The 18,967-nt window shown below is 42.7% G+C and overlaps 1 protein-coding gene across 2 annotated transcripts in view; it reads right to left on the minus strand.

The window, feature by feature from the left end:
- UTP20 (UTP20 small subunit processome component) overlaps positions 1 to 18,967 on the minus strand; it is an 83,988-nt gene that overhangs the window by 36,502 nt on the left and 28,519 nt on the right. For both annotated transcript variants that reach the window (XM_077831745.1, XM_077831749.1), the window contains 8 exons: positions 16,694 to 16,779; positions 15,833 to 15,958; positions 14,452 to 14,618; positions 13,544 to 13,752; positions 8,519 to 8,662; positions 4,473 to 4,552; positions 2,513 to 2,745; positions 1,431 to 1,575 (listed from right to left, as the gene is read on the minus strand). In XM_077831745.1, the coding sequence (XP_077687871.1) occupies positions 1,431 to 1,575; positions 2,513 to 2,745; positions 4,473 to 4,552; positions 8,519 to 8,662; positions 13,544 to 13,752; positions 14,452 to 14,618; positions 15,833 to 15,958; positions 16,694 to 16,779 (1,190 nt within the window). The remainder of the gene's footprint in view (positions 1 to 1,430; positions 1,576 to 2,512; positions 2,746 to 4,472; positions 4,553 to 8,518; positions 8,663 to 13,543; positions 13,753 to 14,451; positions 14,619 to 15,832; positions 15,959 to 16,693; positions 16,780 to 18,967) is intronic.

Here is an 18,967-nt window from a genome sequence, read left to right on the forward strand (position 1 = left end):
TGTTATTAACTGTTATGTTAAACTATTTTCCATAAAGGTTTTTTCTGATCATTTTAATACATTTAAATAGTGCCCTCAACACAAAGTTGTGCAACAGACAATCAATCAGTCCTGGGTAACTTATCTGCCTGGATTAAAAAGTCCAATGACTCCCTTGTTTTACAGCCCTCACTGATTGTTCTTCGTCATTTAAAAGTACACTTAAACATAAAGTTTGAGACACAAATTGGTGAAAGGCAAGAAATTCAAAGTCAATGCTGACATCTGAACTCAGACTACGATTTTGAATTTTCTACGTCTGGGAACAAAGGTCTTGATTCGGTAACTGGATCCACTCTGTGCCTGTGTGGATATGTACATCAGTATTTCTCCTTTTCTGGAAACACAGTATAACTGTTTGCCCTGCAAATTCATGATTTGTTTCCTACTTTGGAAAGAGAGTTACAAAGAACCCGACATACAAGTTTGCTGTATCCATGCAAATCAGACTGCTGCACAGCCACTTTTGACCACTTTAATATTTTTATAGCCCCAAGGGGAGCAGTCTCAGATTGCTCATAGTATTAATATCTAGAGTGTCTGTCACAGGACGGGGCTCCCTCACCCTGGATTCTCACCGCAAACAGTCCTCATCCAAACCAGCAGCAAGTTCAATGCCAACTGCTTTACTTGGTGTGCTATTCAAGTACTTGTTTCCCCACAACAAAAGGCTTTTACCTTCTCCCAAGGCACATAGCAAGAGAAGGGAGAGATCTCATCGCTCAGGGTATGTCTACACTGCAGTGAGACACTCGCAGCTGGCCCGTGCCAGCTGAATTGAGCTCGAGCTAAGGGACTGTTTATGTGTAGACATTTGGGTTCGGGTTGCAGCCTGGGCTCTGGGACCCTCCCACTTCACAGGATCCTACAGCCTGGGCTCCAGCCCAAGCCCGAATGTCTACACAGCAATTAAACAGTCCCATGAGCCTGAATCATCTGGCATGGCCCAATTGTGTTTTTTAACTGCAGCATAGACATATCCTCTGAGCTCCTGGGCTTCACCGGCTCTTCCTTCCTGACTTCCCCATGCCCCTCTTTGTCTCCTGGACTGAGGAGCTGATTCACTTTGTTAACTGGTTAATCATCCAGTCCTTAACCAATTATCTCCCTGTGGGGACACTTGTCAATGCACAGATTGGTGAGCCAGCCTTAGGCTACACACACTCTGTCACAGTGCCAGTTTCACTTACGGACGCTTTTAAAGTTCAGTCAGCAGTGATGGGAACTGACCACCAGTGACCTGGAAGTTGAGTGACACATAAGTTCACACGTTTTAAATGGCTCTGAATTTAAATTTGTTGTGACCAAGTAACTGATTCTATATTTACAGTCCATCCTGAGGGATCATTGTTTCAAAGCTTCTCTCTTTTGAACCGTGAGGAATCACTTACCTGGAAAGAATGTTGAGCTCTTTGCTGACTTGAGCTCTGAACTTTTTCTTTTTCACCTTTTCCACATTTAACATGGTTTTGCTGAGATACTGAAGTACTGCAGGAACGTGAGGCAGAATTAACCGTGCACCCAAGCTGGGGGACTCTGTAATGGGTACAAGCTGGTTACCAATGCGTTTTAGAACAAAAAGAAGAGACCCAATCCTACACAAACATGGGGACAATGGTGAACTAGGAGACCTGATGTTCAGAAGTGCTGAGCATCCTCCACTCCAAAGGAAGTCAGCGGGAGCTGCGAGTGCTCAATGCCTCTGAAAATCAGCCCTGCAGGAGTTTAAAATTCTACGGGACTGAAGGCTATTACAACACACACACAAAAACCTCAAGAGTTCCCCTCCTCATTAGTTCACTAACAAGTCTGTGACACAAGAGCTTAGCCAGTCCAGTGGACAGAGCCCCAGACTGGGTTCTAATCCCGATTCTGTCAGTGAGCTGTTGTGTGACCTTGTGCAAATCAATTCCCCACTCTGAGCCTCAGTTTCCTCATCTGTACCACGGGGATAACAATCCCTGCCTTCCTTTGTCATGGCTTTGAGAGAAACCGCTGAAAAAGAGCTAACCAATGTTAAAGGAAGTGCACGCGAAGGGTAAAGGTGATGAACTACAAGTCTTTATTGCAAGGGAGTGCAAATTAAAATGAATTGCAGTGAGTGTATGGCTGGGTGAATTTATTTTTAAAGAAAAAAATTAAGTGGACGTTTGTGCAAGCCACTTGTCCTAATTGCCAAGGCTGCCCTCCGGGTTATAACTTAACCAATGGAGTTCGCCCGTTACTATGAACATTCTCCCCCTTCCCTTTAACAGAGAATAAACCTTTCTGGGTCCTGGCGACTAGCACACAAATAAGGAACTTGTCTGCACAGGGATGAATGAACGTACTAAGGGAAGACAAGCCTTAGCAGAGAATTTTCCTTCTAAAAAGGCATTCTTGCCAAAGGCGCAGAATATCCCAACGGGATCCAAAACATACACTCATGCTTACAGTTGAGTTCCTCATCATTCTGATTACTATTCATTCATACCTTCTGTCATTCCATCGGTGTCAGACTCTAAACAAACGCAGTCAGTCACTGTCAAGCTGGAAACCAGGTCTGTGGGTTCAAAATCTGGACTATTGAGGAGGTTGTCAGCCACATCCATCACAACACCAGCTGTTGCCTCACAGAGTTTCTTGGTGGACAGCAGAGCAAAGACATTCAACAGCGTATCGTATTCTGGGTGCCCTGGTCTCTGCTTGGCCAGCAAAGGGAAATACCTGAGTAACAGACACAGAACAAGAAAAATTCACAGTTCACTTTTTAAAAAAATAAATAAAAGTTTTACAAACATTTCCTCCATAAAGTCACATACAAAAAGACTGAAGGTAAAGAGATGTTCTTCTACCTTCTGGGGAGACCATTAAAAAGGAAAAATTCTTACGACCTAAGACCAGTTTGGTACATAAACAGAAAATACATTCTTCATTTCTGACAATGGTAAATCTGGAGGTAAGCACTGAAATACCACAGTGATGGGACCAAATGAGAGTGCGAAAGGGAGTTAAAAGTCAGGGGTGAAATCCGGGCCCTACTGACTTCAGTAGAGCCAGGATTTCACCCCAAATATCTAAAGGCCAACTCCTTCTGACTTGTTTTAGTTCTATATCTGAGCGGTATCCAATACTCACATGTTATTCTGTAAATGACTAGTAAACAGGGATCTAGCGGACACTACAGAACATTAACAAACCAATACAGTTCAAAGGGGAAGGACACAAGGTTTTTATTCAAACTGGATTGGCTACCACTTTCCACTAACTCATCCCTCTCCCCTCAAAATCTGAGCTAGATATTGGCTACAAACCTGCCTGGCTGTTCATATGTGGGGAAAATGGCCTGATATTACAGAGAATAATCTCCAGAAACTGGAAAGTTCGGGAGTTGCATTTATTAGGGAGCATTAGATTCATAGACTAGATACACCGGGGTCTTGACACAACATAGCTATAGTTATTTCATACCCTGTTTATTCCGTGGGGAAATAAATCAGAATTAAGACCCCAGTCCTGCAAACACTTAGGTAAATGTTTAACTTTAAGCATGCAAATAATCCCATTGACAAGTCAATTGGTAATGGGACTATTCATGCATTTTAAGTTAAGCACATCTATATATGTCTGCAGGGTTGAGGCCCAGGTTTCTACCTACATTTTCAGAAAAATGTAACTGAAAATCGAAGTCCACCACTTAAAATAGAGTTGCTGGAACTCACGTATTTGGTATATTCCCTATTCTACACTTGTCCCTCAGGCTCAATACCCTATGTAAAATACTGTTAAGCAATAACAAGAAAGTACAGTATTAAAGGAAAAGAGAAAAGAGGAAAAGAAAAGCAAGCACAGCTGCTTGGTCCAGTGGATACAGCCCTAGACTGGGGAGCCTGGAGACCTGGATTCTAGTCCAGGTGCTCTCACTGAACTGTTGAGAGACCTTACACAAATCAATTCCCCACTCTGAGCCTCAGTTTCCCCATATGTAACAGAGGAATAATGATACCGTCCTTTGTCATGGCTTTGTGAACTATGATGAAAAAGAGCTAAACAACATTAAATGAAGTGTAAAATCACCCTCTTTAACGGTTAGGGTAATTAACCAATGGAACAATTTACCCAGGGTTGTGGTGGATTCTCCATCACTGACCATTTCAAAATCAAGACTGGATGTTTTTCTAAAAGATCTGATCTAGGAATTATTTGGGGGAAGTTCTCTGGCCTCGGTTACACAGGAGGTCAGACTAAGTGATCACAATGATCCTTTCTGGCCTTGGAATCTATGAAATTTACATGTTGATCAAAATACTGCTCTTTGCAGCCATTTTGTACCCAATAACTTCTTTGAGGTTGCAAGGAGGAATAATGTGTGACTATCTTTCTTTCCATGTTGTGTGTTATTCACAGCAGACACTATACATTCATCTTGCTTCTCCACAAAAGGAAAAGTTTACCTGGAATTCTTGCTCCAGATGTGAATGAGTTTGAGTAACAGAGTAGGAGAATACTGGCTCTCGGAAGCGAGCCTGCTGATCTAGAAGACAAAGAGAGGATAAATCATAAAACAAAACAGTGTGACCACGCATCACTATTTAAAACATCAAATTTGACAGAAAACAAGTTTAAATAATTCTCTGTGAATGATAAATTTATTTTAAAAAAAAAATCATTGCTCACTTTCTAATCCCTTCAATACTGCTGATAGCTACTAATGGAGCATCTTTTGTTTCACCTTAAAAGCTTGAAAACAAAATTATCCCACCCACTGTTTTTGTCCTCCCCTTGGGAGTTATTTTCTCTCTCCTTGTGCTTTGCACACAGATGCAGCCAAAGGGACTGTCTCACACTTATATTCCTGTCTGCAGCAAGATCAGCGGCATCAATATGACTGAGAACGCTTCTGCTACGTGTTGGCTGCTACTGAGCAGCCAGGAGGTTGTCCATGTTCTTTTGGTTTAATGCACCAGGATGGTGAGAGTGGGGTTTAGGGTTGCTCAGTCTGCACTGCAGATTGGACTGTGTAAAACTGAAATGGAGGCAATGGTGGGGAACAGATCTAAGTCTTAGAAAGCTTGTCCAGTTGCCCAAAATGATTGTGTGCCCCACTGCTCTGTATAAAGCAGCACTCTTCTGAACATATCTTTCTGAACAAAGGAATCTTTAATGCAATCCTATGGGAAGGAAGTCTGCTATGTGGACTACTAATACCGAGTCCCACTAGTAGATTTTTGTGCAGTTAACATCAGGAAACTCCAATTCCAAGCACAAGGATTAGAATTCTCCCTCCTCCCGCATCATCTCACAAGCCTCATGGTTTCATAGCCTTTAAAATGATGCACAAAATCAAATGAGTCTTCTGCAAAAAATATCTCTGAGAGAGAATCAATGGCTGAAATCCCGCTAGAGGGAGCTACTGGATTATTTTTGGAGCCTATCATATAGTGCTGGTCTCTGGAGATATGCCTACACTGCAGTTAGATACTGACAGGGACCTTTGCCAGCTGACTCAGGCTCACAGGATTCAGGCTAAGGGGCTAATTGCGGTGCAGGTGTTCAGGCTCGGCCCAAACACTGGGTCCCTCCCACCTCGCGGGGTCCCAGATCTCAGGCTCCAGCCTGAGCCTGAATGTCTATACTGCAGTTAAACAGCCTCTTAGGCTCATAGGGCTCAGGCTGAGTCAGCTAGCACAGGCCAGCTGTGGGTTTTTAATTACAGCGTAGACACCCCCTGGGATACACTAGGTCATGCAGGAAATGAGCATTATTTCTTTAAACCAGTTATCATTTCTATTTACAGAAATTATAGAGCATTATCAAATGGGACCAGTCCTATTCAACAAATTCATAAATGATCTGGAGAAAAGGGGTAAACAGTGAAGTGGCAAAATTTGCAGATGATACAAAACTACTCAAGATAGTAAAGTCCAAAGCAGACTGTGAAGAGCTACCAAAGGATCTTGGTAATCCCAACTATATATATAAAATGATGGGATCTAAATTTGCTGTTACCGCTCAAGAAAGAGCTCTTGGAATCATTGTGGATAGTTCACTGGAAACATCCACTCAATATGCAGCGGCACACAAAAAAGCTAAGAGAATGTTGGGAATCATTAGGAAAGGGATAGATAATAAGACTGAAAATATTATATCGCCTCTATATAAATCCATGGTACGCCCACATCTTGAATACTGCGTGCAGATGATGTCACCCCATCTCAAAAATGATATATTGGAATTGGAAAATGTTCAGACAATGGCAACACAAGGCACAGACAACCTGTGGAACTCTTTGCCAGGGGATGTTGTGAAAGCCAAGACTGTAACAGGGTTCAAAAAAGAACTAGATAAATTCACGGAGGATAAGTCCACTGACGGCTATTAGCCAGGATGAGCAGGGATGGTGTCCCTAGCCTCTGTTTGCCAGAGGCTGGGAATGTTCTGTTCATTCCCTCTTGGGCACCTGGCACTGGCCACTGTCGGAAGACGGGATACTGGGCTAGATGGACCTTTGGTCTGACTCAGTTATGGCCGTTCTTATGTACACAGTGCTTTCCAAACACAAAGCTCTGAGACAATGATTCAGCAAAGCACTTAACCACATCCTGCTTTGACTTCTATGGGACTTTGCTGAATCGGAGTCTTAGTTTCCCAATCCTGGGGTAGCTGGGGGCACAGAAAGAGATAGCTGAAAGTCTAAGAGGGACAGGAAAACAACATTCTCTTCTACCTAATCAACTGAGGTACAAGGTTATGTGCTTTGCATACAGCTAATTCATCTGTCATTTGGCCATATGTAAGGTGCCACACTGGTAGATGCAATAAATAAGCAAAATGAACAAAAATGGATGAAGGGGGCATATTATAGATTAAGACTGACCGCAGAACAGGAACACCTAGCCCACGAAGGTACTGTCTGATACTATTCAGATTTTTTTCAAGGGTAAATACTCAAGCATTTTAAATTGGACAGATTAGGCATCTAACATATACCAACAGTACAACTTTGTTCCCCAGGAAATGTCAGAGCAAGTAGTCTGCTTCAATTGTTAAAGAAGAGAGATACAGTTTTTACTTTATTCAGATTAATCTGTAAGTATTTTTGATTTTGGCTTGAATATAAAAGCAGTCCCAGAATTAATCAGATGCTTGCCCTTCTTATTAAGACTCAAGATCGGCCCTTCACACATGTAATACAAGCAAATGAAATTAGAGATTTCTAGGCAGCAAATGTTAAAATTATCTAGTATACAGGTTAAAAAGAGTTTTTATATATCTGGCTATAATGCTTAAATTATCCAAAAGAACAATGTTTTGTTTAAAAAGGCATACAATGAATATAGTACATAATCTGCAGTATCCCAAATTAAGGTTAATAAATTTAACAATACATTAAATTTTAAATACCACCTTAAATACCAGCATCCAAATATTCGGATACTTCACTCATAAAAACAGGTTTCAGAGCAGTAGCCGTGTTAGTCCGTATCAGCAAAAAGAACGAGGAGTCAGCCAGTCAGCTGCGAAACAGCTGAGCAGCGAACAGCAGAGCGGCTAACAGAGGGAGTTTGCCTGGGATCTGCCTGAGAGGAGGTACACTAAGGGCTGCATTAGGGAGGCCGTGTTGGTGAGTATTTGAGTGTCTGTTGTGGGGACAGTTTGACCGTGTGCTTGATTGGTGGTTTGAAAAGTGTGAATTGGGAGTGCTTTGTTCCAGGTGAGCCTTGAGTGGGCCTGACTGTATAAAAGCCAGTCAGCTCCCAGTCTCTTTCATTCACTGGGACCCATCCACTCCCAGTCTTTATTCTTTATTCACCATTAAATTAGGCTTGAATAAAGACTGGGAGTGGATGGGTCATTACACAAAGTAAAACTATTTCCACATGCTTATTTTCCCCCCTTACTGTTACTCTCACCTTCTTATCAACTGTTGGAAATGGGCCATCCTGATTATCACTACAAAAAAGTTTTTTTTCTCCTGCTGATAATAGCCCACCTTAATCAGTTGGTCTCATTAAGAGTTGGTATGGCAACCCCCATTTTTTCATGGGGGGGAGGGGTGTGTGTGTGTGTGTGTGTGTGTGTGTGTGTGTGTGTGTGTGTGTGTGTGTGTGTGTGTGTGTGTGTGTGTGTGTGTGTGTGTGTGTGTGTGTGTGTGTGTGTGTGTGTGTGTGTGTGTGTGTTCCTACTGTATTTTCCACTGCACGCATCCGATGAAGTGGGTTTTAGCCCACGAAAGCTTATGCTCAAATAAATTTGTTAGTCTCTAAAGTGCCACAAGTACTCCTCGTTCTTTTCACTCATAAAAAGTTATACTAAGAATAGCTTGTGGAAAGCAAGTATAGCGATGAGTGTAGATTGTCCCTCAATAATTGAGAATTTAGGATAGGTTGTCCCACGTAAATACAATCCATCAGAGAAGTATTTCAATGTCTTTCCAGACTTTGCTTATCTTTACATACTAGATAACTCAGAATAAAATGTATTACTCTGTCAACATTACCTGGGGCCATATCACTGCCTCAAAAATGGCATCAATCTCATCCACTGTAAAGCTGTAGGTCTCAAAATCAGAAAAAAACTCTGCCACAAGTTTGATCCCAAGACGCCTCAAATTTTTCAGGGGGTTAATAAACCTTAGTTGGATCTGGAAAAAATAAAGACAAAAATACCTATTCTTGCTGCAATACACCTGCTATATAGAACAAGCTAGTTACCCTGCATGAAATACTGTATTTAATCAATCATGGATATGAGTGACTGTTGCTTGGACTATTACACTGTTTCCTCCTGTTTGCTATCGTGAACAAGTTACCTTTATCCTGTAAAGATGATTTTAACTTTCTGACTAAGGTCCCCATCCTGCACCGAGTCACAAGGCTTAACTGGGACTCCGCCTGGGAACGAGAGCCGACTCGCACACAGCTCGCTGAAGGACTGGGGCCAAAACCACTGTAAGCGAATACTTCAGCTTTAGCACTTAAGAGATCTACTAACCCCACTCCCAATATTCAAACAGTACTACTTTACACATCTTCAAAAGTACCACCAGAATAGAGCTGTGGTATTTGGGCCTATCTGAATTAGCAGCCAAATACAGAATAACTTATTGCTATAGAGAGCAATTATATGAATTCAGAGAAATGTGAACCCCATTTCTCGATACATTTGAATAAAAAAATATTGAGATGGTTCAAGGAATGCCAAATCTCCATCCCTCCCACCGTGGTCCCCTCCTTCCCTCCTATTTTACTACTGTTACCCCACCCTAACATGTTATGTCTATGTACATTGCCTGGTCTTGCAGCTTTGTCAAACTGTAAAATCTTGCAATTGCATAATTCTATTGGAGCTCATATACATTTTTTTTTTGTACTTTTCTTTGTCTGTTTCTGTATGAAAATATATTAAATAAATTACCCCCCCAAAAAGAGCACAACCAAAACCAGTGACCAAAGGTCAGTTTCCTCTTAGCACATGAAAACAAGCTTAGAGGAGAGAGAGGAATCCAGCAAAGACAGAGTGAGGAGGAGCGGGCTAAAATGTAGTAAAAAGAGTTACGCTACCCATTCATTTAACAATAACGAAGTTACATTCTATAGCTTTCCTTGGGGAAGATATTCAACACTGAGATAAAGCATGCTAATCAGCCATCTGTTTATAATATTACAGCCTTTTCTGCTGATCTCCTCTGGGAAGGGCTACACTTATGGCGACATGTAGAGTACAGACACCGCATGCCTCCCCAGCATGGGTATAAACAGCAGGGTAGATGGTGAGGCCCTGCTTAGGTGAATGGAATATAGACACACCAGAACCCTGTGGGTACATACCCTACACGGCTCTCTGCACAACCATGCAGTGCCTCTGTGCTATTTTTACCAGTGTAGCATCCCACTGCTTCCCCCTGCCAGAGCCTTTCACTGTCACATGCAGCTACACATGGCAGTGACTGTGGTTGCAGCCTGCCTTTTGCTGCAGTGTGTAGCTACATGTACCCTACACTCCCCAAAGTGTAGACACGGCCTCTAGGTAACACTTTCAAAAGCTCCTAAGTGACTTAGAAACTACTACTTCTTCCTCCTATCCCATCATCTAGGGTTGGGTCACCATGCAAACATCTGCCATCTTCGTCAGTCCGAGACAGCACTAAGGTGCATCAGCTTACCATCTTTTTTGATGCAATCCACCATCACTTCCTCGGGGTCTCTTTCCTCTCCACCCTCTTCTGCCATGCCATCTTCCCCAGGTCCTCTTCTTTCACTCTCTCTCTCTGTCTGAACCAGCAAAGTTGCACTTCCCGGATTTTGTCAGCCACATCATGGGCTGAGACTTCTATCCTAAAGCTTTCATATCGCAATCCATCCCTTTGTGGGACTATACTACACAAAGACATCTCATCTTGAACATCGTTAGGCACTGAACTTCCCGTCTCTTTTCTGCCCGTGCTTCTGCACGATACAGCATTGCAGGGCACACCATTGCTACATACAGTTGGGCTTTCAGCGTCAGTGATGTTATTCCACTGTCTCCCAGAACTCCCCAGTCAGGACTGTATCTCGCATTCATGCTCACTGTCGTCCACAACCCAGATACCTGAACTGCTCAGTCTGGTTTAGTCAGATTCCATTCATCTTTATATTCAGTCTCCCTAAGACACCTCTACTGACCCATATTACCTCGGTCTTAGTCATATCCTTTTTCTTCCCATGTCAGCTTACCTGGCCCTACCATTGATTTACTCTTTACTCTAGCTCGTCTTCTGAGAACACTCTTATAGCTATGTCATCTGCATATAGCAGCTTCTCACCTTTCCCATTGAGATCTTCCATCAACATGATAAACAGCAGCAGACTAAAGGCCCCAGATGCAGTTGGACTTTCACATCAAAGGGGCCTGTCATTCCAAAACATGCTCAGATCGCTGTTTTCGGTGATATTAAATCCTCAGACATGCCATATCCCCTCAGCACTAGAGCGAGCATCCTTTGTCCTATGCATCCTTATACTATGCCTTTTCTAGGTCTATTAAAGCCCAGAAGAGATCCTGTTGGTGCTCTAACTACTTCTTGATCACTTGCCGAATTACAAACATGGCATCTGTGGTTCCTCATCCTTTCCTGAAGCTGAACTGTTCTTGTCTGAGGAGGGGTTCCGCCATTCTCCTAACCGTAGCATCCAAGATGTGTTCCAGTACCTTCATTCTACACAACAGGAACTTTATCCTTCAACAGTTTCCACATTTGTGGATGCTCCCCTGCTTACGTACTGGGACCAAGATAGACCTGCACCAATCTTTGGATATTCACGTATCTTGCCATATGGCTTTAACCCAGGGTCGGCAACCTTCGGCACGCAGCCCATCGGGGTAATCCGCTGGCAGGCCGCAAGACATTTTGTTTACGTTGACTGTCCGCAGGCATGGCCCACCCGCAGCTCCCAGTGGCCACAGTTCACCGTTCCCAGCCAATGGGAGCTGCGGGAAGCAGCAGCCAGCACATCCCTGTGGCCCATGCCGCTTCCCACAGCTCCTGTTGGCCAGGAATGGCAAACCGCAACCACTGGGAGCTGCGGGGGGCCATGTCTGCGGACGGTCCACGTAAACAAAATGTCTCGCGGCCCGTCAGCGGATTACCCTGATGGGCCACGAGCCGAAGTTTGCCGACCCCTGCTTTAACCGCTCTGCTCATCCATTTTATGCCTCTCTCGCACAGGACTTTCCCCAGGTCCGTTGTCACTTCCTCGGTCCCACCACCTTACTGTTCTTCATTATCTAGACTGCATTTCTCACCTCCATTGTGTCAGACTCAGGCACCACATTAGGATATTGGCAACTCTTCCAAAAAGGGGTTTGCTTTATTTAAGAGACTCTCAAAGTATTGCTTCCATCTCACCTTCATTTTTTCAGGTGTTACTAGCAGTCTCTCCTGGTCATCATTTACAAATGGTGCTGCAATACCATACTCCTTCCCTTTGCATCTGATTTTTGCAATGTTATAGATCTTTTGGCCAGCCAGATGTGGGTGGTTTACAAGCTCTGCATACAGGTCATCTATGGCACTTTCTTTGACCTCCATCACTGCCTGCTTAGCAGCTCACTTTGCTTCTTTGTATTTGCTTTCATTCACACTTGATGTGCTTATGTCTTTTTCTTTATGCACCATTTTCTTATTTCAGATCGCTACCTGCATTTCGTCGGTCCAACACAACTCCTCTCTGTCCCTTGATTTTCCCCAACTGTATTATCCACACACCTCTTCTGCTGCTGCAATCCTCTCTCTTTTGATGTGGTTCCACTCCTCCTCAGCCAATACCAAATCTGTTTCCAGGCACTTATCTTACTGCTTGTACAAACTTCTCTGCTGTCCTTCCCCTTAAGGTCCCGTGCTTTAATCTCGTTTCTTTTGAGCTTAGTTTCCACCTTGACTAATGCTCAACCGCAATCTTTATCACAAGAGATATGATTTTTGCTACTAAAAATTAGAATGATAGACGATAATTTTTACACCAAATAAACTGAATCAGATTCCCCATCTACTCAAACGAGAGGAAGGAGATAGAGCATGCCCCTTGAGAAGAGGCCTGTGTAAGGACAAGGACAGATTCCATATTGAAAGTGAACAGTAGGAAACATTAAACCCGTAACTGAGCTCAGAACCACAAAAGTAGATATTTAACTCTTTGGGCAATACCATCCTGCAATAAATGACTCTCAAACCCACAGGAATTTCTTGTAATAATTATCCAAGATAAACAGATTTCTAGCATCCTTCTCTGAACTCTTAACACCTCACTAGCTAATGAAGTGTTAAATTAAGTTTAACAAATGACAGCATGGCACCACAAATACCTCTCCAAGAGTTACTCAGTCACATCTGAAGGTGAGAGATAGCATTACTTGAATGACTTTACAGTACAAAAATGATTACTCTAGAGATAAATAAAATTACTTGTGTACTACTGTAAATTGGATTATGGACTGTAATTGTCCTAAAATTACCCCTCCCTTGTTGCTAGCTACTGCTACAGCACTTAGAGAAGCTTGAGGTGAACCATGATATTAAGACCAAAAAAAAAAGGGGGAAACAGAAGTTTTTTTTACCTGTTTGAATTCAAGTCCAGAAAGGGCTCTAGTTGCCCCAAACAAACTCCTAGTTAGTGTGTGCACTTTGGTTTAATGAAATGTAGTTGTTTTTTTAAAAAACTGCATTTGACATTCAAATTCTTGTTTGTATGAATTGTTACATGCAATGTTTTAAAGTGCCTATTTTATTAAATATATTCAACACTGTGACTGACTGAAATGCCAACAATTTAACAGCATTTTAAACAACTGTTTAACAGCAATATACTCTTTCTATATAAACACTGCGGCATTTTAAGACCAATGTTGCTGGCCTATATTTTTATCCATCTTTCTATTATTCACTGGTTTCTAAAGCTTTACTCCTTATTGGCACCAAGCGTAATTTGAACCAATAGAGTTGAGAAAAAATATATATATATATACACAGTATCATGTTCCTTACCTTCTCTCTTTGTTGAAGGATGTGGGATACTGTTGCTGTCATACAAAGTAAAATCTGTAAAATCTCAGGTAAGTACCGGGTGATCAGATGGCCCATATTTTTCAGTACAACCTCAAAGCTGTTGAACAGACTGTGCTGGCGGCCTAGAGGCAGGACTTTAGATAAATCCAGTTCTGATATTGTTTGGAGTACTGCAACCTGGCACAGTCCTACAGAAGGAAGGAGGACAGTGAAAATATATCAGTTCATCTTTACCTTGGTAAGTAAGGACCCGATTTCAATGGGCCAAATGTCAATGTCTGAGGTTCGTCTCAATGTGAGAAAGGGTGGCAAAATCTGGCCCTAAATTACAAGATCTTTAAATGCTCCTAATCCAGCTTCTTATGTAAAATTAACAGACAGTCCCAGCTGTCTATCATGGCTCTTATATGGCCCTCATTGCTGTAGTGTCGGAGTGCCTCACAATCAATGTATGCACTTATCCTCATAATACCCCTGTGGCATTGTGCTCACCAGCCCTTCAGAGAGGAAGGACAACACAATAGTTAGGATGCCAGCCTGGGACTCTGGCATTCTGGGTTCGATTCCCTGCTTTGCCACAGACCTCCTGGGTGACCACGGGTAAGTCACTCAGTCTCTTGGTGCCTCACTTCTGTAATAACGGTACAGGAATAATAGTACATTGTACAGCAGGGAACGGAAACTGTGGCCAAGGGCTCAGGGGAAACCTTGACTCTTATTTTAAAAAAATAACCAGTGTCATGGGTGCTTTAATTTATCCAGGGTACTTATATGGCCCCCATTTCCATAACATCTAAGTCCCTCACAGTCCTCAAAGTATTTATCCTCCCCACACCCGTGAGATAGGGAAGAACTATTATCCCCAATTTCTAATGGCAGAAGCATACCAGCACTGAAGCGCTTCACAGGTTCAAAGAGCAGGTCCAGGAACATTCTGATCTCTTCAGGCAGCGAGCCAGCAAGGAACCTCAGAACAATTGACATACGGGTGCCTGCAGCAGATTTGCCCTGAGTTCTGCTTCCAGTTTTGTTTCTCATCCGCCCATACAGAATTCTTCAAAAGCCAAAAGGAAATTGTATTAGTGAGTTCTCCACTAGCTGCCTGTTTCTGAAGCATTGCAGGAGCAGTCTGGCTGGTTCACAATCTTTGTTTAGAAAGTATAACCTGAACTACATGGCTTAACTAATGCTCCCCACTATTACCTCTATTGCTGTTTGGCACCCAGTAGCACTAACAGAAAGGGCGTGCTCTTGCTCCCAACAAGGTCACTGGAAATTCTGCTAGTGATCTGAATGGGAGCATGGCTTAAGTATGAATTAGCAAAGCATCGTGCTAGTACAGAGGTGGGCAAACGTTTTGGCCCGAGGGCCAAATCGGGGTTGTGAAAAGGTATGGAGGGCTTGGAAGGGAAGGCTGTGCCTCTGCAAACAGCCTGGCCCCTGCCCCCTATTCCGTCCCCCCTCAGAACCCCAGACCCATCCAACCCCCCCGTTCCTTGTCCCCTGATCGCCCCCTCCCAGGACCCCATCCCTAACTGCCCCCCCCCCGGACCCCACCACTTATCCAACCCCCCCCGCTCCCAGTCTCCTGACCGCCCCCTCCCGAACCTCTGCCCCATCCAACCGCCCTCTGTCCCGACTGCCCCCCGGGACCTCCTGCCCCTTATCCAACCCTCCCCTCCCCCCGCCCCCTTACCATGCCACTCAGAGCGGCAGGACAGGCTTTTTGGAAAGCCTGGGACGTGGGCGGGGGTGCAAGTCGTGCTGCCCGCATGGCAGCGTAGCTGCAGAGGAGGGGTACAGCGGGGGAGGGGCCGGGGGCTAGCCTCCCCGGCTGGGAGCTCAAGAGCCAGGCAGAACGGTCCCACTGGCCGGATGTGGCCCGCGGGCCGCAGTTTGCCCACCTCTCTGCTAGTATGAAGACAACGTTATAGCTGAGGAAGCACTTTCACTGTAAATCGCTATTTCCATGTATTTATCAAATAACTAATACCCTGAGGGTGAAAATCTCTCAGATTTTTTCTTAGGCATTTAAGATGAACTTTTTTGGAAAATATGAGCTTAACTAATGCATTCAACAATACTACACACGCACAAATGTATTAAAGAGAATATCACGTACAGTAATGAACAAGGAAACCTTAGCTGCTGTGAGAGCCATAAGTTTGTATTGTCTCTAAAATATCAACCAGAGGCTGCATTATGCTTCTTCTATAGCCATTGTTTTATTTTAATATGCAAAGTTTATGCAGTGTTTCACCCACGCACCTCATAAGAACAAGAACAAGATCTGGTCGGTGTTGCATTTTAACTATAGTGTTCTCCTCGGATATGCTGAAATGGACTATTTCTTCTTTAAAGCTCTTATCTTCCAGTAACCTTTGCAAGTTCTCCCTGTAAGTATTAAACACAGTTATTTTTTTTTTAAAAACAGATCTCTGTGCAATTTATTCAAAGATCACATCCTTACCCTTTTATTAAAAGGGTAAGTAAATCAATTAGCTCAACATCACTGCACAGACCACTATTTTTCATACAAGGTTCTGTAAAGGCTATTCAAGTGGGTGCAATAGTATTGTGCTGACAGTTTTACCTAATGATTATAAAGAACTACAAAAATCCTTTACCGAAAAGAACACAATTGGCCACTACATACCATGGTGGGTCTGGATGAGGGAAAAGATTTGTTTTGTTTTGAGAAAGAGTTTAAATCTGATAGACAAAATATTTCAGTTTTTCCATTTCTGAATGAACATGGCCCTGCTGCACTCCTCCTCCTTCTTTAAAACAAAACAGCAATTCCACTTCTCAGATATCTGCTTTTCAAGACTAGTCCAGGTTACCTTCTGTGACTATATCTAGATCTCAGGAACAATGGAGGAGACAACCTCTTTTCTTCTTTATAGTCTACCAAAGCTTTTTCCATTTTATTTTAAATATAAATAGGAGAAGCTTTTTTTAATTCTGTCCATTTCCAAACTCAGATTCGGAATAGGAGTATTATTTTTTCTTGGGTTCAGAAAGTTGTGGATATTTCTCTTAGAAGCTGATGATGCCAAATATCATAAATATATGTTTGATGTGATACTTAGTGATTTATCTATGTTGGAAGAATTTTAAAGCTCTTACTTGTATGGCAGTAGATGTGGATGCTTGTAGGTCATGATGCAGTCAAGGGCTACTTTTTGCACATTCTGGTCTTGATGGGACAACAGCTGAAGGTAACATTTTACAAGAAAAGAAAATTAGGAGAAAGCCCAAATAATACATACCTCTCCTTCTACCACTATATCAAGATGATTTATTCAAGACAGAATTCAGCCCTTAAATTTGGGGGAGGGGAGGGGGGAGGAAGTAATCATCTCACCTAAAGGGATCCACAATAAAGGGAATTTCATTTTAGAACAGTCATTTAAAAGACACCAAGCAGCAAATATTTCCTACCACTATACATCCAAGAGAGATAATTACAGAATACAAAAGTTACTTGTTTCTAAAAAACAAAAACAAAACAAAAACAAAAAAACCAGGATATCACTGCTGGTATTTGATGGCATAGGTGCTGGAACTAGAGGTGCTGGGGATGCAGCAGGGCCTCCTGGCTTGAAGTGGTTTCCATCATATACGGGGGTTAGTTTGGTTCAATGGCTCTCAGAACCCCAACTGTAAAAATTGTTCCAGCGCCCCTGTTTGATGGGTACAGCAATTAAACAAAGCAATCATAAACTTGTGTTTTAACAAGTTATTTTTATAGAGTGTCTTTTGCAAGATCACTTTCGGACCAGCTTTGGTTCAGGCTTTGTGTCACACTAGGTAAAATAATGGATCAGCCAAACCATTCCAAAATGTTTGCATCACATACATTCAAGTTTAGAAAATGCACACAGAATATTAGACTTGTTAAAAAGAGAAATACAAGAGGAATAATCAAAAACCCATCAATAGCATTAAAGGGTGAATGCCCCCAGTAGCCAGGCTAAGGGGAATACAGAACATTATTAAAAACCTCCCCTTTCTCCCACCTAGTTCTTCAGTTTCATGATAAACAGCACATATCAGAATCCCCATTTTTGATGTGATCTGTTCTAACACCCCAGCATTCTAAAGGCATGATATCAATCCAGCAGTTGTGCCTGAGCACGGAGCTAACAAATAGCAGACCAGGTAAATGCCTGTTTTGCCTTGTTTGGTTGTTCTGCACTCTTTAAAAATGTTGGTTAAATAAAATGTTTTTAAAATGTACAAATCTAGTCAATATTTTCCTAAAAATCACAGACAAGCAATCGAACCCACAGAGAGCAGCTCTTTCCTAAGCCAAGTTCAGAGGTTTACAGGAGCACAATGAATGCTGAAGCATTCCACTAGAGCAGAAGCTGGTGATCTGAGACAGGCTGGACACTGGGGAACTAAAGCAGTAACGCAGAACGAGTGGTTAGCTGGTATGTGCCGAATGATCATTCAAGACATACATTCACACATCCAAGTTAAGTTCACGTGTTGTTACAGGAGACAAGATTTTGGCAATTCCTTTTGCAGAACACTTTTACAAAGACTTATTTCCACAAAATTCAAGTTGATAAACTCAGCCTGGTTTCCTGAGGGAGCACCCTTTAAATAGCATATCCTGGATTTACAGTTTTATAATTTCCCTTGAAAATTACTTTTCCCCATCTCCCCATTTATGTTCAGAAAGGGACTTTTAGGCAAGACAAGCCACACATGCTCCCCCTCTTTTTTCTCTCTCTTCACACCTCTGGCTACCGCTTGCTGCCTGTTTACATTCAGTTTCAGCTTTGTGGCCTGCTATTACGGGTAAAACCCCTTTGCAGAGCCTGGGGAGGGATGGACACCATCAAACAATAAAAGTGAAGAAACGGAAAAATAAAGAGAAAGGCATTTTTCTCTCCAATTTCTTCCAGCTATCTGACATGGTTTCTCAGGGTATGTGTACACTACAGGGGCTACAGCAGCACAGCTATGCCCACTGACGCTTTTCTACACCGATGGAAGAGATTTTCCCGTCAGTGCAGGTAACCCACCCCCCCGAAAGACAGTGAGGCTGGCTTAACTACAGTACTCAAAGGGTATGAATTTCTCACACCCCTGAGCGACATAGTAAGGTCAATCTGAATTTTAAGTGTAGACCAGGGCTTAGACTGATGGTCATGATCAAGCTTTCTTTCTCCATGGCTAGATGGAAAGGGGATCCTGAAACTTTCCTTTGTACCCTGGGGCTACAATATAGAAAAGGTCAAGAACTGCCAAGCTATGGTAACGTTAGGAGTCACTTTTAACACGGTACAAAATTTTCAGATGGTGATATTCAAGTTGACAGTGTCCCTTTAAGACACAACTGCTGTACACTGCACTGCAACAGTCATTCTCTTTACAAAGAAGGACCCT

Source organism: Eretmochelys imbricata, chromosome 1 (genome assembly GCF_965152235.1).
Source record: "Eretmochelys imbricata isolate rEreImb1 chromosome 1, rEreImb1.hap1, whole genome shotgun sequence".
Classification (NCBI taxonomy): domain Eukaryota; kingdom Metazoa; phylum Chordata; order Testudines; family Cheloniidae; genus Eretmochelys; species Eretmochelys imbricata.